The sequence below is a fragment of the Maniola hyperantus genome, chromosome 13 (genome assembly GCF_902806685.2).
Source record: "Maniola hyperantus chromosome 13, iAphHyp1.2, whole genome shotgun sequence".
Lineage (NCBI taxonomy): Eukaryota > Metazoa > Arthropoda > Insecta > Lepidoptera > Nymphalidae > Maniola > Maniola hyperantus.
In genome coordinates this window covers 2,461,281-2,488,887 of record NC_048548.1, presented here as the reverse complement: position 1 = coordinate 2,488,887, position 27,607 = coordinate 2,461,281, and the positions used below count along the sequence as shown (strand labels likewise).

Below are 27,607 nucleotides of genomic sequence, written 5' to 3'. Positions count from 1 at the left end.
AACGTTGCCAAGCGGTTTACTTCAAAGCCGCGCTGCCCGCCTCGGTGACTCGCCTTAAGGAGAGGAGATCCGTAAGAGAACCAGAGTAACCAACATAGCTGAGCGCATTGCAAGTAAGTAAGTAAGTAAGTAGCACTGGGTAGGGCACATAAGGCACAGGTGCTGGAATCGTGAGCTCGGAAGAAGCAGCGTTAGAAGACCCTCCATTAAGTAGACACAACATCAAACGACTGACTGACTGACTGATCTATCAACGCACAGCTCAAACTACTGCACGGATCGGATGCCGAAATCCGGCATGCAGATAGCTATTGTGACGTAGACATCCGCTAAGAAAGGATTTTTGAAAATTCAGCCCATAAGGGGGTAAAATAGGGGTTTGAAATTTGTGTTGTGTGCGCGAACGAAGTCGCGAGCATAAGCTAGTTTGAGCATAAAGCCAAATAGAGCAAGTATTTGATATCCAGGGGCACAAATATGCAGCTCTGATAAACCAGACAGATGTGTCAGATGCGCATTGCGCAGGCGCTTAGCAATTACTAAGGAAACACGACGTTACGGCAAGTAGGTAAGTATTCACTGTCCAGAGATCTTTTCGATGACAAGTCAGCGCTTGAGGGTTCTTCACACGTATGGAATGAACAAGTGTAACTTACAATTTTTAGTAACACTTAATTCCTTTTAAGTAGACATGTTCTTTCACGTCCAATAATCTACACGTAGTAATTTTATGCGCAGATCATTGTTGTTACTGTCTAATAACTATAATTTAACCGACTTCAAAAAAAGGAGGAGGTTCTCAATTCGTCGGAATCTTTTTTTTTTTTTTTTTTTATGTATGTTCCCCGATTACTCGAAAACGCCTAGACCGATTTTGAATTTTTTTTTTTTGTTTGTTTGATTGAATGTTTGGGATGTGAATTGTGAACAGCAAATCAATTATGATTAAGTGTATCTCTATTCTCTACCCATCCATCCATACTAATATAAAAAATGTGAAAGTATGTCTTTCTCTCTGTCTTAATCATTGTAAGCTTAGTTAGTATTGTGGTTTAACGACATATTGTACTGTATAAAACGGGTACACACCACGATTAATTATGCGATTTTTAACTGACGATATTTCGGCACAGTTGCACGAGTCGTGGTCATGACGGGACTGCAGTGCTGCGAGAGGTGAAGTTCGAGCTGTCATGGGTAGTAGGTACCGATCTACCCTCTTACTTGTTCTTTTCGTTGGAGCTTCACGAGCTGTCCAGAAAAATACACTTACAACGTCACAATTAACTTTCGTGAAGTTCCAGCGAAAATAACAAGAAAGTTGGTAGATTGGTACTGCCCATGACAGTTCGAACTTCACCTCTCGCAGCATTGCAGTCCCGTCGCGACCACGGCTCATGCAACTGAGTGGAAATATCAGAAAATCAAAAAGTTCCCACGGGACTTTTAAAAACCTAAATCCACGTGGATAAAGTCACGGGTATCATCTAGTGTTATTATAAGTGCAAAAGGCTGTTTGTTTGTTAGTTTATCCTTCAATCACGTTGCAATGGAGTAACCGATCGACGTGATTTTTTGCAAGCATATAGGTAGGTAGGTAGACGTGGAGCGTGACTACTATTTTTATTAGCCCGAAAAATTAGCCTTCCCACTGGATATTCAAACCCAAACCAAGCGGACGAAGTCAGGCATCACTCATCAGCTAGTTAGGCATAATAACTGAGTTAATTGTCGATTGCAAATTACTTATTGTGTTGCGCAATCAACCCCTGTAAATCTAGGCACAAAACATTTTACCTACAATAAGAATGTCCGAAGTTGATTCAGTTTGTAGATAGGAAAGATAGCCGGTTTTACTACACTAGAGAGATTTTACAAGCTTATCATTTGTTCCTTATCATTTTATTTGTAATCTACGTTGGATTTCAGCTAAGAGCGTGTAGAATAAGGGAGATGCCAAAGGATACACTAATCAAGTCGGATTAGATAAAACTGGACTCCGCAATCGAGTTGCGATAGTAAGTACCTACCACGTATCGGCCACGAGTCGATAATAAAATCGATTCCGGACACCAAAGATTTACGACAAACGAATCGATTTTCACTTTATCGTCCATTAATGTGGGTGAACTTGTAATAAATATTAGATATGTGAAATTTATTTGTTTTTGAGTGATAACTTTAAATCGTTTGACAAAATTGTTTTCTCTGTGTATAGCGACATAGTCAAACTGATTGGGAAACTGAACTGAAACCCATTGCGGGCAGGGCAGATACCTAGTTCGAAAACACGATATCTAGATGCGGGGGTCCCAAGGTGCTAGTACGACAACCTCGCACTGGAAGGCGCAGCTTTGGACCCTTACAATTTTATTCAATTCATTAACAAAAACACCGCGAATGTAGAAAGAGGCAAACTAAATAGAAGCCAAATAATAAATCAACAATTAAGATGACGGTGAATGCCGTGTATTGTATAATCGCTTAATATTGGCAATAAACAGAGCAAACAATTCGCCGGTCAGTAATTGTGCGCCTTAATTAGGGACTTGTCGCGTCGCCGCCCCCGCACACGCCTTTTGTGATTAGAATGTACTGATGGCAAAAAAATCTAATATTATTAAATTTTTATTTATACTCTTTACCGCTGCTTAAGAAGACGTGTTCAAGATTCTGGATTGGTGAGCCCCCATAGGTGGAAGGCGTCGCATGGAGTCGCTAGATTCAGGCACCTATGACCAGCAGTAGACGTCTGTCGATTGATAGCAGTGACTACGTATGTAAATATTTTAATACAGTAGAAACTCGATTATCCGGCCCTCAGTTATAAAGTGCGAGTCAGACTCGCGCACCGAGGGTTCCATACTCTGGTATTTTTTCCGCCATTTTGTACGATAAATCAAAAACTATTATGCATAAAAATCTGTTTTAGAATGTACAGGCAAAGCCCTTTCATATGATGTCCCACTTGGTATATTTATCTTACTTTGAAAATTGAAAATACTATTATAGTAAACTTGAACTACATTATATGCACAACACTCGCTTTTCTTCATATATTCGATTATCCGTATTTTCGATTATCCGAATCCCTAACGACAACAATTAGTCCGGTTAATCGAGTTTCCACTGTATCACTATTTTTGTATTTGTCGAGTCTTGTCGAGGTAAGTTATTTAGTCTCTTACTCTATATTAAGCGCAATTTAAGCTCGACGTCAGTTTGCGTCCTAGCTCATGATTGTCGTCAGAGTACACATGAATGTCAGTACAAAGACACCCACGCGGCCTTTATACATTAAGGGACTTTCCTTTTATTTCTATTTCCACTAAATTACCTGACTCCTGGTTGAACATTGTTCGCGATCAACGTTACTATCAGTAGGTAATAGTAGGCATTCTTTACCACCTAACATTGTTAAAATATATAATGTGAATTTGTCTTTTAATCACGCCGTGGAACAGACTGTTTTTTGCATAAATATCGTTAAAACCGGATGATCGACATAATATGCTACTTTTTGTCTGGAAAACCGAAGACTTTCCATGAGATTTTGAACCCTCTATCCATGTGAAGTGAAATGTTAAGTCACGGGCATCATCTACTTAATCTTATTTACGTCTTATGCCAATTCTCCACTGGCAAATTTCTAGCAAGTCACTTGAAACAGGTGAAATTAGGGAACTATGAGAGTGGTGGAGTAGTTCTCTCCCAGATGGAGGTGACGGTGATGGGGACGGTGAGGCCCAATTTTTTTCTCAATTTATTCCTCGGAATGCATGCAGCGCAAGCTTCGCGTTAAAAAAAGGTAATTTAAATAATAAAGTTAAAACAAGAGGATTTCTTATGATTATTTTTGTGTAGACAGTACAATTAAAGGAAATTAAGCTACAGGGAGTGCAATGTCGGCGCGTGGCTTCGTCTATGAGCGTCCTGAATGTAAACACGAGAATGCCTGTACAAAGGCGCCCACTCGGCAAACACCTTGTTTAGTATCCACAGAGAACCGGGCTACAGATTGGGTTATAAAGATAAAGATAAAGATAAAATTGTAAATGTTATACTCGACCTTAGTTACCTACCACATACTCGTATTGTACAAAGTTGAAATAAAGGTATGATTCCGAACCACGCTGCACGCAGCAGCGCTGCTGCAACAGTGCTGTCACCAGCTGTCACAGTCCTGTCGCGGCACTACTGGTCCCCATACAATCTCTTTAAGCTTATGTGAGATTACATTCCGAGCTAGGCAGCAATGTCGCGGCAGCAATGTAGCGGAACATTGCGTGCAGCGTGGTTCGGAATCATACCTTTAATCGACTACGATTGATATAGGAATTGATGAAGGAAGGATTGATAAATATACATTAGAATATATTTTTATTCAAGTAAAAAAATTGCTTCACCTAGGTTTACGTACGACATCAGACGAGTCGCAGGGAGCCGCTGGATTCAGGCCGCGCAAGACTGTTTCGTGTGGAAGGCCCTACAAGAGACCTATGTCCAGCAGTGGACGTCTATTGCTTGATGATCCTGATGATGATGATGATGATGATGATGATGAAACAAGTGCTTTGAAGTCAAAAGAATTTACCACTGTTTCGGAATGCCAATGTTTCTACCGAGATGAATCGCAAGAAATTCAGGGGCGCCACTTACCTTAGACTTTAATAAAGTTTAAGGCTGCAACAGTGGGTAATAACGACAGTAAATATCTGGCAATGCATGACGTGATTTCTAATACCATAATTATTCCGAAGAAAGTATAACAAAATCACACTTTATACTTTGTTGAAAGATTTTATACACCTTTGTTATTTGTTGTCTGCCAAAGTCACGATGATCTAAACTTCTTAGTCGCTGATCGTTTCTACCTGTGTTGCTGACAATGTACAGATAAACTTTCAGCTCTTATAAAATAATGAAGGCCTGGCCCTCACGGTCTCTTATTCCATTAAAAATGTAGCAAAGGTTGTTTTAGAGAAATTAACAGTAAAAATAACGGCTCCAGATGTCGAACCCTCATTGAAATTTCACGTAGGTACGTTAGTAATTTAGTGTTTTCGTTTCTCCAACGGGGCGTCATTCGATTTATAGCTACTTTTATTTGACATTTGTAGCACGGGCACCGAGTCACGAACGTAGTATTAAGTGAAATTGTGTCCGATTAATTCTGGAAAACTTATTTCGGAGAGTTATTAAACGTAATATAGGTAGGTAAGTTAAAACAGTAAAAGGTTGACATAATAATTTGTTTTTATTTTCATTGCCGACGCTCTACTACGACTCTACGTCAGGTAGCAATTGGAAGACTACAAAAAAAGCGGCCAATTGCGACCGAGGGTTCCGTACTCGAGTATTTTTTTTCGACATTTTGCACGATAATTATGATGCATAAAAATAAATAAAAACTGCACTTTGTGAAAATTTATAATATTGCTTCTTGTTTAAATTTTGTTTTTTGACTATTTGTTATTTTTAATTGTAATTTTAATTTAATTCAATTTCAATTTTAATTTAACATATTCATGCCTTTTGGTGTGGAGACCTTGGGGCCGTGGGGCCCGGGGGCTAAAGCTCTTTTTGAGGAAATTTCGAAAAGAGTTATCGAGTTAACCGGGGACCCGAGAGCTGGCAGCTACCTTGGTCAAAGAATTAGTTTGGCCATCCAAAGGGGTAATGTGGGCTACATTACATATAAATAAAAATCAATTGTACATATTTAATAAGATAATTTAGATACCTAATATTAGTTTTGCCGCGCGGCATCTGTGTGCATAATATTATCAGCCATTGACGCAACGCACACACGCGTGCCAGCTGATCGGGGAACCGGTCAGGCGACTTGCGCCTGCCCCCGCCGCACCGCGCCGCAGCCCCGAGCCGCGGCGCGCTGCGGCCGAGGGCCTGCCTAGTGGCTTCCAATACCGTCCCTGTGTCCACGTCTGTCTAGCGCGCGAAAACGCATGCACGTAATTTTAAATTAGCAAGTACGTCTGTAATAGTTTTAATAGTGCTAATTAAACCGATTGAGTGCTGGAGCCTGGCTTCTGAATATTGGGGGAACATCTTGGTCTTCCTGCACCACCATCAACCACCCCAAACTGGTGACCTATGCTGAATACGACAGGATGAGCTCCAGCAGCAGCGACGAACGGCAGGGCGAGTCGAATGTAACCACGCGGTTAGCTAAGAAGGCACGCCCCACACCGCCAAAAGTGGACGACGCGGCACCGATCGAGAACCGTCGATTTAAGGTTAGAGTTCCACCTTTCTCGCCCGAGGAACCAGAAATTTGGTTCGCTCTTTTGGAGGGCCAATTCGAAAACTACGGCATACGAGACGACGCGACCAAATTCACACATGTACTTACAAATTTGGACCTCGTACATGCCAAGGCAGTCAAAGAGCTAATCGTAAACCCTCCGGAGCGCCACCGTTACAATAAAATAAAAACGGAATTAATACGCCGTCTCTCAGCGTCCCATGAAAAAAAGGTCAAGCAGCTGCTGACCCACGAGGAGCTGGGGGACAGGAAGCCATCACAATTCCTGAGACACCTTCAGGACCTTGCAGGACCGGCTGTTCCGGCGGATTTTATTAAGAGCATTTGGAGTCAACGTTTACCTAGCAACATACAGACGTTAGTCGCCTCGCAGCCGACACTCTCACTAGAACAGCTCGCCGACTTAGCCGACCATGTGCACGACATCGTCACGCCGTGCAACGTGGCGGCGGCGTCGACGAGTTACACCGCTACGAGCAACATCGCCAGCGAGATCGCCGAGCTCAAGAAAATGGTCGAGCGCCTGTCCACCAGACTCGACGAGCACACTCGTGGACCTACGACTTCAGACCATACCCGGGGATCATGCTGTTCCGCCAGCCGTTCCAGATCACACGAGCGCCGCCGAACACCGCCGCGACAGAGGGACCGCTCCAACTCTAGCTACAAGAGATATCCGGTATGCTATTACCACCACCGGTTCGGAGCGGAGGCTCGGCGATGCTCGAAGCCGTGCGATTTTAAAAAAGCGGAAAACACGATGGGCAGTCGCTGATGGCGACGGACGATTGCCCAACCTCCCCAGGTCGCCTCTTTGTTACCGACCGCAGTATGAAGATGCAGTTTCTCGTGGACACTGGAAGTGACCTCTGCGTCTTCCCTCGGTCCAAACTCAAGGAGCGCCGTGCACCCACCGGCTACACACTCGTCGCGGCTAACGGTTCAACAATAGACACGTACGGGTTCGCATATATCAATTTGGACATTGGACTCAGACGTACCTACCCGTGGCGTTTCGTAGTGGCGGACGTGACAAAGCCAATCATAGGAGTGGACTTTTTAATATATTATAGTATAGTTGTAGATTGTAAGAATAAGAAATTAATAGATAATTTAACTTCTGTTACCAGTACAGCATCCATAGCTTCAAATTGTAATGTTTTATCTGTTAAGGTGCTCGCTGGAGAATCACGGTATCACACTGTATTATCCCGTGATTATCCGGATATTACTCGACCAGCTGGTACACATCGCACTATACCACACAACACTCAACATCACATACGGACGACACCTGGTCCCCCCGTCACGTGCCCCCCCAGACGTCTCGCCCCGGACAAACTGAAGGTAGCAAAGGCGGAGTTCGAGGCGATGCTAGCCAACGGTACAGCGAGGCCTTCCGAAAGTCCGTGGTCGTCTCCACTGCACCTCGCGCCGAAAAAAGACAACGGATGGCGTCCCTGCGGCGACTACCGACAACTTAACGCCCGGACCATACCAGACAGGTACCCAATACGTCACATTCACGATTTTGCACATAATATTGCAGGTTGCAGGATTTTCAGTACCATCGATCTCGTGAAAGCCTACAACCAGATACCTGTCTGCCCGGAAGACATACCCAAGACAGCCATCACTACGCCATTCGGTATGTTCGAATTCCCCTTCATGACGTTTGGCCTTCGTAATGCCGGCCAAACGTTCCAAAGGTTCGTCGACGAAATGATGCGCGGTCTAGACTTCGTCTACTGTTACTTAGATGATTTTCTTATTTTTAGCAGGGACGAGGCTGAACACGAAAATCATCTACGTATTGTGTTCGCTAGACTTCGAGACTACGGGATGATAATCAACGTATCTAAGTGTGTATTTGGAGCTCCCGAGGTATCCTTCTTAGGTTATAAAATTTCGGAGAACGGAACCAAACCACTGGATACGAAGATACAAGCAATACGCGACTTCCCCCCACCCAAGGACGTTAAAGCACTCCGACGCTTCCTGGGCATGGCCAACTTTTATAGGCGATTCATGCCCAACGCCGCCCAGATACAAGCGCCTCTTAACGCTCTTCTCATGGGGGCTGTCAAGGGATCCACACCCATCGACCTCACCGGCGAAGCTATAACCGCATTCACGGCAACTAAAGAAGGCCTCTCCAAGGCAGCCCTACTTGCCCATCCGGATCACCAAGCCACGCTCGCATTGGTCACGGATGCATCGGACGTGGCTATGGGAGCCGTTTTACAGCAGCTGAAAGGTAACGTGTGGCAACCTCTGGCATTTTTTAGTCGAAAGCTCAGCCCCAGCCAACAAAAGTACTCACCGTATGATCGCGAACTTCTCGCGATCTACGAGGGCATAAAGTACTTCCGGCACATGGTCGAAGCTAGACACTTTACGGTCTACACAGACCACAAACCAATCACTTTCGCCTTTCACGAAAGGAAGCAAAACTGTTCGCCTAGGCAGTTCCGACAGTTGGACTACATTTCCCAGTTCACGACCGATATAAGGCATATTTCCGGCAAAGACAATGTCGTAGCCGACACCTTATCTCGCGTCGAAAAACTGGACGCTCCAATCTGTCTCACTGATCTGGCAAAGGCTCAAGATAATGATCCAGAGTTGGCCCATTATCTTCTCTCGGACGATTCTTCCCTTCGTCTCAAAAAGATGGATTTTTCTGGAAGTCGTATACCTTTGTACTGCGATGTAAGTACACCGACACCCAGGCCATTCGTCACAAAGGAATTTCGTAATCAAGTTTTTACTAGCTTACACTCGCTAAGCCACCCCGGACCCTCCGCGACCGCCAAGCTGGTAGCCGAAAGGTTTGTGTGGCCCGGAGTGAGAAAAGACTGTCGCGAGTGGAGTCGAACTTGTTTAGCCTGCCAGCGTTCTAAAGTCAGTCGACATGTATCTGCACCATTAGGTACTTTCGACCTACCTCGCGCACGCTTTCAGCAGGTACACATCGACCTCATCGGTCCCCTTCCAATTTCACAGGGAAATAGGTACTGCTTGACGGCCATAGATCGTTTCACACGGTGGCCGGAAGTGATGCCTATCCCGGATATCACTGCAGAAACGGTGGCCAAAGCGTTAATCTCCGGTTGGATATCCAGATTTGGCGTAATGACGACCGTGGTTTCAGATCGAGGATCCCAATTTCACAGTGCACTGTTCCAATACCTCGCCAAAACCATCGGATTTCAACACAAACGCACAACGGCCTACCACCCAGCGTGTAACGGACTAATCGAGCGATTCCATAGACAGCTCAAGGCATCCATCACTTGCCATGCCGACCACAACTGGACGGAGGCTTTGCCCCTCGTTCTGCTCGGCATTCGAAGTGCTTTTAAAGAGGACTTACAAACCTCTTCCGCCGAGTTGCTGTACGGTGAGCCGCTCAGACTTCCCGGCGAATTTTTCGATTCTAGCACACCCTGTACAACTGATATGACAAGTTTCACAGCGCGCATTAGATCATTCGCCGAAAGAATCAAGCCAGTCCCCGCTTCTCGCCACAACAAACAAAAGGTATTTATTTTTAAAGATCTGGCAACTGCCGAATACGTCTTCGTTCGTGAAGACGCTTCGCGTTGCCCTCTTCAGCCAGCCTATACGGGTCCACACAAGGTCGTAGAACGAGGAAATAAAGCATTCACCCTTCTCATAAAAGGTAAAATCACCACCGTTTCTATCGACCGACTCAAGCCGGCATATATACTAGCGGACGAAAAACAGTCGGGAAATAAGGTAACAACTCCTAACAATCTACCTACACCGGCCTCTCCGCCCGCAAGCACACCTACATACCTACCCGATGTAGCTCCCAAAGTCACTCGCTCCGGCCGTCAAGTAAAATTTACAGACTTCTATCGCCCTTGACGGTCTCTGGAGGAGGGTGATATGTGGGCTACATTACATATAAATAAAAATCAATTGTACATATTTAATAAGATAATTTAGATACCTAATATTAGTTTTGCCGCGCGGCATCTGTGTGCATAATATTATCAGCCATTGACGCAACGCACACACGCGTGCCAGCTGATCGGGGAACCGGTCAGGCGACTTGCGCCTGCCCCCGCCGCACCGCGCCGCAGCCCCGAGCCGCGGCGCGCTGCGGCCGAGGGCCTGCCTAGTGGCTTCCAATACCGTCCCTGTGTCCACGTCTGTCTAGCGCGCGAAAACGCATGCACGTAATTTTAAATTAGCAAGTACGTCTGTAATAGTTTTAATAGTGCTAATTAAACCGATTGAGTGCTGGAGCCTGGCTTCTGAATATTGGGGGAACATCTTGGTCTTCCTGCACCACCATCAACTACCCCAAAGTAATGCTGCCAGCATCTTGGGCACAATGCCTCGCTGCGGTGGTCTCGATGAGGTTTTAGATTTAATTTAATGTTGTTTTTTTTTTAATATATATTTAATTAGTTAAAAAAAAAATTGTAAGTATATTTATGTTAGTAATTTAATTAGTGTAATTGGTCTACACTACAGCTTTATGTCCGTTCTAATTAAATAATAATAATAATATCTAATAATGGTCTTTCGTCTTCCTTATCCACCCACTTCCCGCTACCTTCTTAAGGTCGTCAGTCCAGCGGGTTGGAGGTCGTCCCAGACGGCGCTTGCTGGTGCGTGGTCTCTACTCCAGAATACTGTGAAAATTTCAACTCTCTACCTATTACAGTTCACGAGATACCGCTGACAGACCGACGGATGGACGTACAGCGGATGCTTAGTAATAGGGTCTCTTTGCAGGTATGGAACCCTAAAAATACCTACCTACCTAATGTATAAATCACAATAAGCTATGTTTAATCTATTTCTAATCCCGAAGATGACAGTAGATTTATAGTGAAATAGATTTATTGGTTTGTTTCAATACAAATCTTTGTTTGGCATTCGAGGCACGGGCGCTGAGTCACGACATCACTAGGAAGTCAGATGATGTTCAGTTAGTTATATCGGTCTATTAAAATATTCGTGACTATAAAGAGCTACTGATTACTACTAGGTATTTTTTTCTCTACGTGATCAAATCAGAAATGAGGAGGTCCGTAGGAGAACTAGAGTAACCGACCTAGCTCAATGGGTTGCGAAGGTGCTGGAATGGCGACCTCGCACCGGAAGACGCAGCGTTGGAAGACCCCGATAGAATCGTCGTAGGTTTAAGGTGTTTAATAAAAGCGCTATAGGTAGGTACTTAAGAAATTTAATAAAAGCATTATAGCTAAACAAGATAGGAAGCCGAGGTAATATTATTGCAGATACTGCTAACAAAATAGGTTTTATTTAAAGTTTTATTCATAAGATCCATCCATTTGTCATAAGAAAATACGATAAAAATGCATTTTAGTTGCTAATTCTGTTAGTACAAAGACACCCATGGTGCAGTTGACAGGAATTATATCATATCATATGAGATAATATGCATAATAAAACAAGAATGTTCTCACATTTGCTGTCTTTATTTTTACTTCTAAATATAAGTAGGTACCTACCTGTAAAAGGAAAAAGCGACTGACTAATCTAACAATGCACAACTCTAACTAAAAACTACTGGACGGATCAGACCGTAAGACGGATTGTGCAAATGGCCATTAAGACGAAGACATCCGTTAAGAACGGATTTATGAAAATTCAACCCTAGAGCAATCACGCACATCTGACTCACTGACATCCTGAATAGAAGGCAGAAGTCGTATCCACTAGGCTACCGCCGCTTTTATAAATAGGTAGATAAATTTTTTCTTTAATTTATTTCTAGCCGGGGCTTTATCACTTCGGGATTATGTTGCTCCCATAAGCAAATCAACTAATATTAAAACCATTGACTTATAATATATTACTTCGTATGGACAGGGTTTTTGAACAAACAAAATGGCACCGACTCATTGGTGCTTATGCACCAATGCAACCTCAGTGATGTCTGGATTTCAAACGGGTCGTTCATTAGTATCTATAGAGGTAGCGCGTGAAAAATTTTGTTTGCTTGACCATATCTTATCATTTATATTGATGATTAAAACTTAATTACTAACACTAATTGAAGACACTGAGATAATATAATTAGAAAGGTAGTAAAAGGAGTCATTCAATACATAGTTAATTTAATTAACACAATATAAACAATAGTAATTACAAATATCACAGATCTTAATCACTTTCACGATCGGTTTGATGGAGAGATATAATTAATCCGGCTTCATATTTCGCTTCCTACAGCAGTAAGTCGTGACTCCTCCCCGTGCCTCGGACGCCAGACAAAAGGTCTCGTTGAAACAACCCAATAAATCTACACGTCCCACTATTGCATTGGAAATAATTCGTTCAAATATTAAGGTTCATGCAGAACCTAACTATATCACTGACCACAAGTAGGTACGCTGGACTTGCGAATGTAATTTTTTTTAAGTTATTAAAATAATAAATAATAAAGTAATAGTTTTGTGGAAGATAGGCTAATAATAGAACTGACTGACTGATCTATCAACGCACAGCTCAAACTAGTGGACGGATCGGGCTGAAATTTGGCATGCAGATAGCTATAATGACGTAGGTATCTGCTATGAAACGATTTTTGGAAATTCATCTCCTAAGGGGGTGAAATAGGGGCTTGAAATTTGTGTAGACCACGCAAACGAAGTCGCGAGCATCAGCTAGTCGGGTTATTCCCGTTGAGTCACACCCCCGTGTGTAGCACTGTGACACAAGGTGCCAACAATTTCAAAACATATACAACACATAACAAATAAATGTCATCATCAAATTCAGCACCCTCGAAAACCCTGAAAACGACACCCATGTCTATTTTTTTGTAAATAGTTCTCATCCGCCATCTTGGATTTCAAAATAAATAACATCCTGGAAAAGTGCGCATTCAGTTAATACTTGTTACACGCGCAATAATATGTATTTATGTAGGTGTGACACAAGGTGCCAACAATTTCAAAAAATTCTCGTTGTATAATAGTGTAACTCAACGGGAATGTTTAGAAATTGTTGGCACCTTGTGGCACGGGGGTGTGACTCAACGGGAATAACCCAGCTAGTCGCTAATATAAAAATAAGTAGAGCTGGCGATTAACAAATACCTATCCATGTTTATAATTTTTATTTTTTATTTTGGTTCTATAATTTTGTAGTTCTATCATTCAGATTCTGTAATTTGGTATTTGTGAAAGTAAAGCTAAAAGCTGGCTCAATTACTTATTGTCCAACTTTATACATATAATTTTCCGATCACATCCGCTAGGGTTAGACTTAGGTCACACAGGATGGACTGGGGCTTGGGGCGATATGGTAAGATCTTGATAGCTGCCTGACAACAATTTCCCTCATAGGAGCCTTTATTGAAAATTATCTTTCACGTTGCTTCGTGTACTTGTTATGTAAAATACTGGTAACGGTTCTGCCCTTTATTTTTATTGATTCATAGTTTGGCGTACACTGGGGAGGTTTCAAAGCAAGGCAGGGCAGGGTTGGGCCGGGTCATAAATGTGAGTTAGGCGATGACTTAGAGCACTCGAATTTGGGGAGGAGACAGAGTTGACTTGCTGACGCGGGCGACTAGCTCACAAGTATTTTCTGTGGTATGTAACTGTAGCATCATAGCAATATAGTTTTATCAACACCAATATCCGCCGCTCTGAGTAGGTACATGGATCGTTATTCTGTAAAATGATAGAAAAATTTCGCGCTCGCTTTGCTCGCGACTCTATGCCTTTGTTTTGTACAACTTCTTTATGTTTGTTGTTGTTTTGTTTGCTTCTTTATAAATAAGCAAAGCTCAATTATTCTCATTCGTGTTTTAACAAGTGACAAATTCGTACGCTTATATGTATGACACGCATGCGTGTATGCTGTGTGCGGCACAGACTACATAGATACTGGTGGGGTGTTTACGCACCTTTGTGAAAAACGACACCTACGAGCATGTTTTAAAAGATGATGGACCATCATTGATACCAGTCTGTGCTTAGCAAATAAATAACGCGCCAATAACGCGTTATGATGCTACTGCCTATCAGTGCGGCGACAACCTTCCGATTCTTTACTAATTCTACACTTATTTTGATTTCTGTGGTTGCACCAGAGAATTCGTCAAACCTATGTCGTGTGTATAGTAGGTATCTGGTATGGTATCGCAACACATTGTTTACGACTGGGACTCTCACCTGCCGCGGGTCAGAGCGGGTCACGCAGGACGTGCCGGCACCGCGGGTGACGTGCTGATAACTGCCCACCTAGCTACCCACTCCTACACATACGTGCTCCTTCGTGTATTCTCCCGTTTTCATTTTATTGGAATCCTTTGCCTCTAGATTTTGTTATTGTATACTAGCTGACACGCCCCGGCTTCGCTCGAGTGGAGTTTAGAAAATTGAGAGGGAGGTTCAATTAAATTTTTCTCTCCGTAAGAACCATCCTCGTACTTCAAGGAATATTTTAAAAAAGAATTAGCGAAATCGGTTCAGCGGTTCTCGAGATTTGCGATGAGCAACACATTTAGTGATTCATTTTTATATTATAGAGAAGAAGATTGGTTTGATTTTTATATTATAGAAGATTGGTTCAGTCATTGTGGCGGAAAGAGTAACAATCATTCAAACAACCTAAAATTTCACATTTATAATAATACTAGCGACCCGCCCCGGCTTCGCATGGGTGAAATGTAGATAATAATGTTAATACATCATCATCATCATAATCATAGACCAATAGACGTCCACTGCTGCACATAGGTCGCCACGGTCTTGCGCTGCCTGAATCCAGCGGCTCCCTGCGACTCGTCTGATGTCGTCCGTCCACCTAGTGGGGGGTCTTCCAATGCTGCGTCTTCCGGTGCGAGGTCGCCATTCCAGCACCTTGGGACCCCAACGTCTATCAGTTGTACGAACAATGTGCCCTGCCCATTGCCACTTCAGCTTCGCAACCCGTTGAGCTATGTCTGTTACTCTTGTTCTCCTACGGATCTCCTCATTTCTGATTTGATCACGTAGAGAAACGAAGAGAATGTTAATACATACTAATATCTTTAATATATAAAAGGAAAAGGTGACTGACTGACTGACTGACTGATCTATCAACGCACAGCTCAAACTACTGGACGGATCGGGCTGAAATTTGGCATGCAGATAGCTATTATGACGTAGGCATCCACTAAGAAAGGATTTTTGAAAATTCATTTCCTAAGGGGGTTAAATAGGGGTTTGAAATTTTGTAGTCCACGCGGACGAAGTCGCGAGCATAAGCTAGTGTATTATAAATGCGACCTCCGCCGCCTCCGTCTTGTTTTGTTGCGCATTAGTTTTAATTTTTATTTTACGACTACTGGTTAATAATGTAGCAAAGTAACTAATAACGAAACAACGCTCTACAAATCTGCTATCTCCTTCTAAATGTCGATGCACATTACTTTCTGCCGCGTACTGTAGTTAAAGACCTCGACAGTGAACGGAGCTAATTCCAAGTCTGAACCATTAAACAGGCAACAATAGTGAATTGAGAGTAAGCATCAGATGCGGCTACCACCCTGCGGGCTGCATTATACCACCGCAATATCTAGGTGCTGCATTATTTATACGCCGTGATTCTAACGGCAGATTCCTAGAACTAGATTTTGTACACGTACGTACTCCTAGCGAGGGAAATACATCTCATTATTATCTCATTCAATAACTCTACATCTAAATATCTAAAAGGTATTTTGAAAATTCACGGACGAAGTCGCGAGCATAAGCTAGTTTACATAATGAGAATCTTTACCTACTCATATTGTGTCTTTGCTTACACAGAGATAATATATTAAACAAGTATATATTATTATCTCTGGCTTACATTACCTGTATTGGAATGTATTTTTAACTCGTATTTAGGTAAGTATAGTACGCAACAAAGACGCAAATGGTTGGATGATATAAGGGGGTGGACAGGGCTTAGTTATCCATAATTAAATAAAAGGGGCGGCTTTTATTAGAGAAGCTTTTCGCATGATGACCTCCAAACTTCGTTTCGAAGAAAATTCGAATGTTATGTTCAATTAGTGCATAAAAGTGTACTCACAATAAACATGATCAATTGTGTTATTATCGGTAACAGATACCCACCCATCGCATCGCAATAAAGGCCATCGCAGTCGTGGCATTTTTATTAAAAAATATTAGTTTTTAATTAACCGGGCCTTTCAAGTCCCGACCTCTCATTACCCGGGACGGCTTCTGCCTGTCAGAGCGATATTAATTGGCTGTTACTTTCGTTATAATTACGCCTATAATGGATCGTAAACCACCTCTGATATGTTTAATTTGTACTGTAGATTTTTAGGGTTCCGTGCGTCTGAATAAAAACCATCTAAACGCGAGTTGAATTTACACACAAAGGGTTCCACAGTCCGCACCATCGTACCTACAAGATATAACACTATGTACTAACTTTTTTTGCATGGCGGCCATTTTGAAATTTACCATCCTTTTTATTAAAAAATATTAGTTTTTAATTAACCGGGCCTCGGAAGTACGGACCTCTCATTATCTGGGACGGCTTCTGCCTGTCAGGGCGATATTAATTGGCTGTTACTTTCGTTATAATTACGCCTATAATGGATCGTAAAACTCCTCTGATAGGTTTTATTTACTCTACATTTTAAGGGTTCCGTGCGTCTGAATAAAAACCGGTTAAGTGCGATTCGAATTTGCACACGAAGGATTTCGCACCATCGTACTTACAAGATATAACACACCATGTAGGTACTTAGTTTTATACTGAGCACTGAACCTAAAATTTAGAAAAAAATAAACAGTTCTTTAGAGGAAAACATATAAGACGTCTATAAATCTCTTAATATATACGGAACCCTCTCCACGCGACTTCAACTCGCACTTGTCTGCTTTTTGTTAATTTTTCAGGTTAATCGGAAACGTCTATCAAACTTGAGTGTATGAAAATTAATAATATGGTATTTACTTTTTTAGGATGTAGGATTAACATAGTATTTACTAAGTAATATGTAGGTAGATATATATCTAATTAAGCAACGGGAGGGCAGATCGGAGGAGTTAACGATGGGGTTTGATGATGCTGAACCAGTTTTTTGTCTTCACAAGCAGTAAGATACCTTGCAACTTTGTAAATTAATGATGTAGTATTAACGGACGGACACGTTTTTCTTTTAATGGGGAAGTAAATAAAAACCAGTATGTACCACTAGGGAATAGGCATAAATGATGATTATGTATGTGAAGCTCAGAGTCACTCAGCGAACGATGGAGAGAGTTTCTCTGCGTGATCAAATCAGAAATGAAGAGATCCGTAGGAAAACTAGAGTAACCGACATAGCTCAAGGGGTTGCGAAACTGAAGTGGCAATGGGCAGGGCATGTAGTTCGGAAAGTTAATACGAACAGAATATAACTTTAACATTTTAACAGTTTTGTGAAAATATCATCCAAATTCTTTGGAAAATATATAGGCTGCGCGATTGCGGTAGAATGACAGCTACAATGTCACGATCGCTATCACCTCTGATTGGTTGACGCTCACTCACTATTGGCTACAATGCATTGTTGCACCAAGAATAACACAAATTCAGCCAATCACAACAGTTGGGATTGTAATAATGATTGATACAGGTTTTACGAAAACGAGTTATGGAATGATAAGCGTCTTATTTGACTAATGTTGTAATAACGTGCGAGCGTTTATTTATTCATTCAGTAACAGTAAAGGACATAAACAATACAATACATTACGTTGAAATCAAAAGCAAACACTAGAATAGTTATAATCTCATAAAGCTCGAGGCTCTGCGGCATTATAATACAAAAGCTATCGAATACTGAATCGCCGGAGACGTGATTTCGATTATTCGTATGCATCGAATTTGCCTCCGGCTTTACAACGGCCTTTGTCGCTCTGTGTCACGCGCTTGCTCTGTTGTCGATTACAATACTTTAGCAAGTCCAAATCTTTATATTAAAGTCATGTAGAGACCCCTAAGCAATGCACAATTTTGGCTCCTAACTCTCCTCTTATCAATTGAAGTAAAGCTTATCGAAAAACTTATTTAGTGTTTTTTTTTTTAAATATAAACTTAAGGTTTTTGTAAAACAAAAAACAATGCTTTTCTAATGTTTCGCAGTTTCCCGAGTTTCAAAGTAGCAATGTGTTTTTTACTACAATCAGTTTTAGAGTGTTTCAAATCTCGCTTTGGGGCGGACGTGGGACGCTTAGGAGGCGCCGCTTCGGGCCCAAAGGCAATAAGCATTGCCTTTATGGTTAATTCGGGACTGCATAGCTACGCTAATACTAAAAAAAATAATTATGTGAAAATGTTTCAAGTGTTCAATTTGTCAATATTATCAGCCCCGTGCATTGCTGGAGCGAGTAAAATGCAAGCTTTCTTATCATTTACATAGTCTTCGACTATATAATATACCTACTTTTTAGGAACATACTGTACTGACTTCCTTCGCGTGAAATTAGGTTTCTAAAAAATCCCGTGGCAACTCTTTGATTTTGAGTTTAAAAATATTAAGACCTATCGCTCTGAATGAGAATTACTTCACGACTTTCATCTTCAATAGAGATTTGTATGATTCAACGATAGTTTTCAGACTCCTAGCACCCGTAACCTAAATCTATAATACAGGCACTTATGAACATCTTATAAATTTTATTTCACATTTTTTTTAGCTAGCATTATCTAATTACTATATAAATCATGACCGCGTGGAATGGTGCCAAGAATACTGGCTGCATTTCCGCGCTGGACAGCCAGGCTGACCCGTTGCGTGTCGACCTACATCTTAATCGTGTACTGCAATGGGTTGTAAGTTTTCATGTAAAGTTCAACAACCCTGATTAATTACAAACTCATGTACAGATCAAACAGACCATAGATATCAGGGCATCTGAACGGCAGCAGTAATCACCCATTAACGGCGATTTTATTGCTCATTATGAACACTGGTCCACCGCGGCCCCGAGCACCTAGTGATTGCCAACTAATTAAACGTAGGGAAACCACGATACGTTCTTATCTAAGTTTATTGGTCGTCAGACCTGAGTTATTGATATGAAAACGTATTAGAGAAATAAAAAGGCCTTAAAAAGCTGTGATAAAAATTCTACCAGTCTTCTTCTGTACGTTTCCCCGGTGCAGGATTTGCTCATTAATGGACGAATTGACAGCTACCAATTAACATAGAGTGATTACTAGCTAACGTATGCCGCTCATTAAAGTGGGACGCGTAGCTAATGTAAAGTACGTTACACATTGTATGGAGGGCTACAGCTCGTGCGAATTTTAATATGGGAGATGTAGTCTCTTGCTGTATTACTATAAATTTTTCACGTAGAGGTCCATCTGAGCAACAAATCGTCGTACCAGACCCTACGAATAACGACACTGTTACAAAAGGCCTACTTTTCAGGAGGAGCATTTTTGTGTTTTATTTTAATGCATGCAATATTAAAGTTTACAATGTTGGTTTTAGGGTTATTATAGAGGGGTTTATTGGGCTTTTCTTCAATTTCAAGCATTAAAATTGTCACTTAGGACTTTATTCCACGGAACCGATTCTAGCGGGTCATAAGTGCGGTTATGTCCTTTTTGATCGGAAAATGTAGACGTAAAATTATTAAAAGCCATAATGAAAACAGCCACAAATACCATAGGAGTGGTTCAAACCTATAAATGCTAGATTGAATTATAACTAAATGAAATATTTAACAATTTAACAGCCGTACACAGAGTCGCTAATCGTTACTTAAGTCTGATTTAAAACGAGACAGATTTATGTGAGAGATATACATATCTGTCTCGTTTTAACTAAACTTAAGTAACGATTAAGCGACTCTGAGTATGGCTGTAAGAGTACATATTTCAAGCATATTATATGACGTCCTATGCTGATCAGAGCTCTAATTAGAGAGAATGTAAATTCATATATGGTACTATGCAATGTTCTATTTAACAAAATGTCGGTGACGGTACCCATTCCAAAATTACCCAACGCGCCTATAGAAGTTTTCACTTCAAAAGTACAGTAGCCCCAATCTACATGTTTATCTTAATAGTTTATAAACAGATTAATTAACTTTCCAATTAAGGATTACACAATGATTGATGCCAGCTACCAAGTCTACTGTCAGTAGCTAAAAAGAATCATCAGATTGGATCTGACAAGTTGTCGCTTACTCGATTACCCTTAACTGACAGCTGTAGATGGATACGGTCCACGGTGGATATGATACAATCAGATTTCGAAAAAAAAGTAGGTATCAAGTTGTCATCATTCAATACCAACAGTGCGCGGCAGAAGACCTTTAGAAAGAGATAGCGGTTTTGTAGAGCGTTGTCTCTGTCGTTGAGACCGACAAAACTGACAAAACGTCACATAAGGTATGAGTGAGCCGAAATCTCATTCTAAAGGTCGAAGTACAACAGTTGAAAAATATTTGCCGTTTACGCATTGTGACATCATAATCCGCTTTCCGTACATGCGTGACGTTAATAATTAATTATATTCAAAATAAATAAAAATCATGATTTTTAAAAATTATTCTCTTTTATAATGAACTACCGCTACACAAAAAATCATATCCTATTTTAACTACAGTCCAAGACCCTATTGCGATACGGTATTGAAAATGAAATAAGTATGCTTAATTATATGCACCATCATAAAAAAGAAAGACATACCTTTTTTTTTTAAATATTACAATAAAACTTAAAGCTAGCCTTATCTAATTACTATATAAATCATGACCGCGTGGAATGGTGCCAAGAATACTGGCTGCATTTCCGCGCTGGAACAAAGACATACCTACTTAAAATTAAAAGAATAAACCACCAAAACAGAAGTACAACTGCGGCATTTTCGCTTTGAAGCAATCTTTTTCTAGATTTATTGATTAGTGAGAAATGAGAAGGGTTTAGGATGTTAAATGGCCCCTTCTTGTCTATCTGGAGTTTTATATAGAGTCTTGTAATATCTCTGCGTAGTGGATAATGCAAACTTAGGTAATATATTCTAAAGGTCAGTGATTTTTGCTTCTATTTTGACCTGCAGGCTCTGCAGGTTTCCGCTCATGTAACGTATTCAGCCCGAAGCTCATTAATGTAATGCTCTCAGTCGAGCAACATTAATTGGCTACTTTAGTTCAGGTATTAATGCTTAGAATAAGTACCAACGTATCCGCTAACTAAACGCTCAAGGGGTCATGCGGAACACGAAGTTAGTAAAATTATTTTCATCCAATTTAATTGAAGAGAAGCAGATCGTGACTCAAAAGGTGAGTTTAATAGGAATCAGGTAAATTGAAAAAGTGGTCGTTATATTTCAATTATATTTACCTAAGGTCATGAAAGAACGTTACTGAATTAATGTCAGAATCCAATTGTTATAAACTAATAATTAATTAATTAGTCATTATGGGTAATTTTGTTGTACACAATTTCTAAACTAAACTAAAATAACAGGTTGGTATACTTACTGATCTTGTTGTATAAATAAATAAATAAATAAATAAATAATTTACTTTAGAGACCACGGGTGGTGTGTTTCTACCATTCGGTTAGCTACATCTATTTCCCATCAAAATATTTCATTTTTAAGTTTTCTTTATTAAAAGTAGGTAATTTATTGAAAAAATTACAACAATGCTAGTCTTATAATTATAATTACTTTACAAATGATGTCTGTGAGGAATGGTGCTGCACATTGGCGTACCCACGGTGGGGCAAGGTGGGGCACTTGCCCCACCCTCTCACTTGAAGAAATTCTGTACATAAAGCTAATTACGTGAAGTTACAAAATTAATTATCCTTCAATATAAATTCAAATTTACCGCGCGAGACAATGCAGTGTCGGTGAACTGAGCGCGCGAATTCCGTTTCCAAGCCTTCGTGAGTGAGTGCGACTTGCGAGTGCGACCGACCACCGAAGTTCTTTAAATCGCGCCTCGCCGCCCGCGCCCCTCCTTCGCACGCCGAATGCCGATTCCATTCGACTCGTATATTGCACCGACACGGACACCACACGCTGAGTTTCATTGTTTTTTTATGTTTAATTTATTTGTTATGTTATAATTGTATTTTAGAGCGAAATGACTTAATATGTTTGTTTCTGCTTGTGAGTGAATAGTGCTAACTATTCTAAATAGTTGCTCTGTCCGAATAAATAAAAAATAGAATAAGTGATAAAATAAATTGCAATTGGCTGGCTTGAAATGGATATAAGAAACTTTTTTAGTTCTGCACAAGGTACGTGACTGTTATTATTATTATTCCTGAAATGTTTTAGGTACTTAACATACCTAAGTAATTTAGTTTTAGTATTTCGCCTTTGATGTGGTTGGATTAATTAGCGGAGAAATCAGGTGGGTGGGTAGTGTTATAGTGTACCTACTAAGAAAGGTTTTATTATTATACCTACCTACTTATTTATAAGATAACATTTACTATTAACAGATCCCAAGGAGCTTCAATTTTATTAGCCTATTATTGCGTGGTAGGTAGTCACACAAAAATATGGATAAAATGTTAGTTTTTATGTAGTTATGTGTATGTGTTTATACTTGCACTACAGGTATGAAATATTAATTTTGCCTTTGCATTGACTTCAATAATAATTCTCGAAGTAGAAAAATATTAAGAACTCGTGGCGGTCGCTCGCCTTTGACTGCAACTCTCGCCGTTCTGATATTTGGGCCGCTCGTTTTCGTCGAAGCCGCGTTTGGGGCCACTCGGCTCGCGTTCGTGAATCCGTCGGTTAGAGCCTAGAGGTCACACACATGTACTGAACTGTTGTTCAGTCGTTTATTTATTCGGTGCTATTACTAAATTCAAAATCGTTTTGGTAGACGTATAGCTCATAGATACAATACAAACTTCACTACAGTAAAATTGTAAAGTATTGACAAAACTCTTAGGATTCAGCTCTCAAATCAGGAGTCAAACCTGCGTCCACAGACAATCCGAGTCCGACGCTTTAGTCACTAAGCTACCGAGGATCCAACCATCTAAAACCTATTTAACTGGTGATTTTAAAATAAAATGTTCAGGATTCAGGTTGGCCTAAATCTAATCTAATTATACCTACTCATTTTCAGGGAGAAAGAATCAGAAAAGAAAACAGGCAGATAAAAGTAGTGGTGACAGTGATAGCGGCGGAGAAGACTCGAAGCAGAAGAACGTAGCAACCGCTAGCGATGGCGTCGCCAGTACTAGTTCAACTGTACCACCTGCACCGGTTCCTGTATTGCTACCGTCTAGTTCTGATACACAGGATAAAATCTACTGTTCGAATGACGTGGGCCAATGGCTAGGTCGTTCATATAATATGACCTCTTCTCAAAAACTAGAAATTTTAAAAAATTGTTGGATTCCACCACCAAGTTATGACTTTGCTAAGGACGCTGTGCAATTAAAACGAAAATTTAAGCACAGCTGGTTGGCGCAATATGCTCCTTGGTTAGCGTATTCTCAAACATTAAAGGGCGCGTTGTGCATTTATTGTGTGTTGTTTCCACCAACATTAACTAATATGCAAGGTTCGTTTATGGTGAGACCTTTTACTCGTTATAAGGATATGCACGAATTCGCAAAAACTCATGCGTCATCTCAATGCCACAAATCATCGGCAACAGCTGCGAAATGTTTTGTTGAAAATATGCCGGTTGATGTCCAGCTGATATCTGCACATCAAAAAGAAATAGATGCTAACAAAAAAGTGCTAGCTTCAATAATTTCGACCGTGATATTCTGTGGTACGCATGACCTACCTCTGAGAGGTAAAGGACAACATGAAGGCGTTTTTGAAGACCTTATAAAACTTAAAATTGAATCTGGTGACCAGATAATGAAAGAACATATAGAAAGCGGTGCCAAAAATGCCACATACACTTCACCGAGAATTCAGAATGAAATAATTGATCTATGCGGAGATGTCATTAGAGACGATATTATAGCTGAAGTAAAGAAGGCACATGCCTATAGTATCTTGGCAGACGAGAGCTGCGATGTATCTGGAAAAGAGCAACTTTCCATTGGTGTCAGATTTTTTGATGAAGAAAAGATGGTGGTTTGTGAAGAATTTCTAGGTTTTGTGGAATTATCTGCTATGGATGCAAAATCTATAGCCTCTAATATCGACAACTTCTTTGTAAACACGGGTCTGTATCCAGAAAAGTGCGTAGGGCAAGGGTATGATGGATGTTCAACTATGTCAGGCAAGGATGGTGGTGTTCAGAAAATTTTACGAGAAAAATATCAAAAAGCACTATTTTTTCACTGTGCTAGTCACAAATTGAACTTAGTTGTGCATGACCTTAACCAAATAGCAGTAATACGAAATACAGTTACTACAATAAAAGAAATAATTAAATTTTTTCGAGAATCGGGCCTTCGTCGAAAATGTGTACCAAATATACCAATGTTCTGTGAAACCCGTTGGTCTCAGAAATATAAAAGTATTGCCATTTTTAAGGAGCACTATGTCCAGATGGCCTAACATGCGCCCCGCGAGAAAATTTTGTCTACGCATTATCTCGTGTTTCTTCATACAAATAAGACGAGTAAATGCGTAGACAAAATTTTCTCGTGGTGCGCATGTTAGCCTAACAGGTGGTGAAAGCCCTTTCAACACTGTCAACAGACGGCAACAATGCAACCAGAAAATCTGCTTTTCAGTTACATTGCGCAGCTACAAATTCTGAATTCATTGTTAGTGTTTGCCTCATAGCAAAATATTCTGCACATTTGCAACCGATAGTGAATGCTCTGCAGTCGAAAAGTATAGATTTGCTTCAGTGTGCAAACCATATAAAAAGAATAACGGACACCTTGAGAAAACACCGTGAAACTGCCGATGTTCAAAGCGAAAGTTTGATAGCCGAAGCAGAGTCAATCGCTGACGATCTTGAAACAGATTTGAGAATGCCACGGATTACAAATCGGCAGACACATCGTGCAAATCCTCCGGCACAGACTCCTAGCGAGTTTTGGAAGAGATCATTAATGATTCCCTACCTTGATTCTTTAATTTTGTCTCTAGAGCAACGTTTTTCCGAGGACAATTTACCTGCGTACTCACTGCTTACATTGCACCCTCACATAATGCTTCAAATGTCATATCAAGATTTTATTAAAAAAACAGAACCTTTTTGTAGTTATTATAATTTAAGTGGTTTTCTTAGTGAAGCAGAACTGTGGTATAATATGTGGGAACAAAAAAATATGGCACAGAGCGAACTGAAGGAAATGGAATTGGTTGCGCTAGTTAAAGAAACACAGCTGTTTTATCCAGCCATAAAACAGGCGCTTCATATTTCACTCGCACAGCCCTGCACAACGTGCACTATCGAAAGGTCCTTCAGCACTTTACGCAGAGTGAAAACTTGGTTACGGTCAACTATGACAGAAAATCGACTTGTCGGCCTCTGCATGATGAGTGCGCATAGGAAGAGGGTTTTAGAAGCACAAAATAAGTTTGAAATCGAAATTTTAAACAGATTTTGCCAGAATCCTCGCAGGTTATTGTTGAAATAAGGATATAAATAAAAAATATTTTATTTCTATTATTTGTCGAGTTTCCTTACTTTTGCCCCACCCTTAAGTAAATGCTGGGTACGCCCATGCTGCTGCATTAGGAATCGAACAGCCACGCTTATTCTTTGTGTAAAAAATTAGCCAGCACTTTTTTCATCTTGACTTTTATCCAGGGATGTAGGAAGTAATAATTCTTATTACAACTAGGTACTTATTACTTATATCACAATTATTTAAATTGATTTACGTGATTTTCACACCGTTCGACGTAAATAATATTTTATCCTACAATATGATTATATTTCATACGCAATAATATGATTATTATTCGTATTTGCCAAAGTCGACAATGCAATAACCGCGATATAATGCGACAAAGGCGCGGTTTGTGCCCGCGGCAAATTCGATGCATACGAATAATAGAAATCTTGTCCCCCGCGATTCAGCCGTCGATAGCATTTGTACTTTAATGCTTAAACCCACGAGTGGCGCTTCAGGAAGATCATAGCTGATTGTTTACTTTTCATTTTCACGCAATGCAATGTTTAAACTAGAAAACAGAGCCATCATTCCGATCTCTATACCAAAATCTTGTGTCTCTATATTATGTACTTAGGAATGGAACGCCCTTCTAACATCAGTTTTCCCCTCCAATTTTAATATGGGTACCTTCAAGTCAAGTGTGAATAGGCATCTTCTAGGCAAGCGCGCTCCATCTTAGGCTACATCAGGTTTGATTGCAGCCAAGCGTTAATAAATATATTAAAAAAAAAACAGTTAAGCTATTAAGCCAAATTTTGGTATCATTTTAGAATAAATCAGGAAAGGTATACCTACTCATCTTCTAAAAATATAAAAGGAAAAGGCGACTGGCTGACTGATCTATCAAAGAACAGTTCAAACTACTGCACGGATCAGACTGAAAGGCATGCAGATAGCAATTATGACGTAGACATCCGCTAAGAAATTATTTTTGAAAAATCAAATACCCTAAGGGGTAAAATAGGGTCTTGGTGTAGTCTGTGAACTAGACAAATTTCAAAACGTGCGGACTAAATCACTGGCTTAAGCTAGTTTATAGTATTAACTAGCTGATGCCCGCGACTTCGTCCGCGTGGAATTAGGTTTCTTAAAAATCCCGTGGAAACTCTTTGATTTTCCGGGATAAAAAGTAGCCTATGTCACTCTGCATGTGTTTCCATGCAAAAACACGTCAATCCGTTGCACCGTTGCGACGTGATTGAAGGACCAATCAACAAACCAACAAACAAACACACTTTCGCATTTATAATACGGGTAGGTACTGATATTGGCATCGTTCAAAAGAAATCTCGTGTTTACAAAACGCCGTATTTTGCACTTTTATATCGTGTACAGATGGGACTAGTCTTTTATAGCTTCAAACAGAATATACACCTATATCTCACGCTCTGTGGAATGTTGGAAATCGTCGAATTCCTTTTGAATTTCGCTGTTACAGATAAGGCATAAACCAGCCGTTCGGATACACGAGTCGTATAAAAGCTACTTTATAACGTCAGCGGGTAACATATGTATCGCGCGACGTTATCGTGTCTGCATCGGCGTCTTATCTGCAATGGAATCTATCGTGAGCCAGCCATAGATATCTCATAGATACCGCGAGTTTGGGACGAGTATCCGAACAAGGATAGAGTTCTTTGTGATGGCTCCAGGCTTTGCCCTCGGCTTGCACTCGATCATGCTGCTGCGATATAGAAGAACGAAGTACATAGT

General features: G+C 40.7%; 2 protein-coding genes across 2 annotated transcripts; both read left to right on the top strand.

Moving 5' to 3' along the window:
* Nucleotides 1-6,131: 6,131 nt before the first annotated feature.
* Nucleotides 6,132-7,061, top strand: LOC138403195 (uncharacterized). The gene has a single exon (XM_069502732.1). The coding sequence runs from the start codon at nt 6,132-6,134 to the stop codon at nt 7,059-7,061; it is 930 nt and encodes a 309-aa protein (XP_069358833.1).
* Nucleotides 7,062-22,041: 14,980 nt separating this feature from the next.
* LOC138403194 (52 kDa repressor of the inhibitor of the protein kinase-like) lies at nt 22,042-24,815 on the top strand. The gene is made up of 2 exons (XM_069502731.1): nt 22,042-22,567; nt 23,416-24,815. The coding sequence occupies exons 1-2, from the start codon at nt 22,534-22,536 to the stop codon at nt 24,813-24,815; spliced, it is 1,434 nt and encodes a 477-aa protein (XP_069358832.1). The 5' UTR covers nt 22,042-22,533.
* The last annotated feature ends 2,792 nt before the right edge of the window (nt 24,816-27,607 follow it).

Coding starts and splice junctions, on each gene's coding strand:
- LOC138403195 (XM_069502732.1), top strand. CDS start 6,132: ATGAGCTCCAGCAGCAGCGACGAACGGCAGGGCGAGTCGAATGTAACC.
- LOC138403194 (XM_069502731.1), top strand. CDS start 22,534: ATGGATATAAGAAACTTTTTTAGTTCTGCACAAG. Junction 22,568..23,415: donor CTTTTTTAGTTCTGCACAAG/GTACGTGACTGT, acceptor ACTCATTTTCAG/GGAGAAAGAATCAGAAAAGA.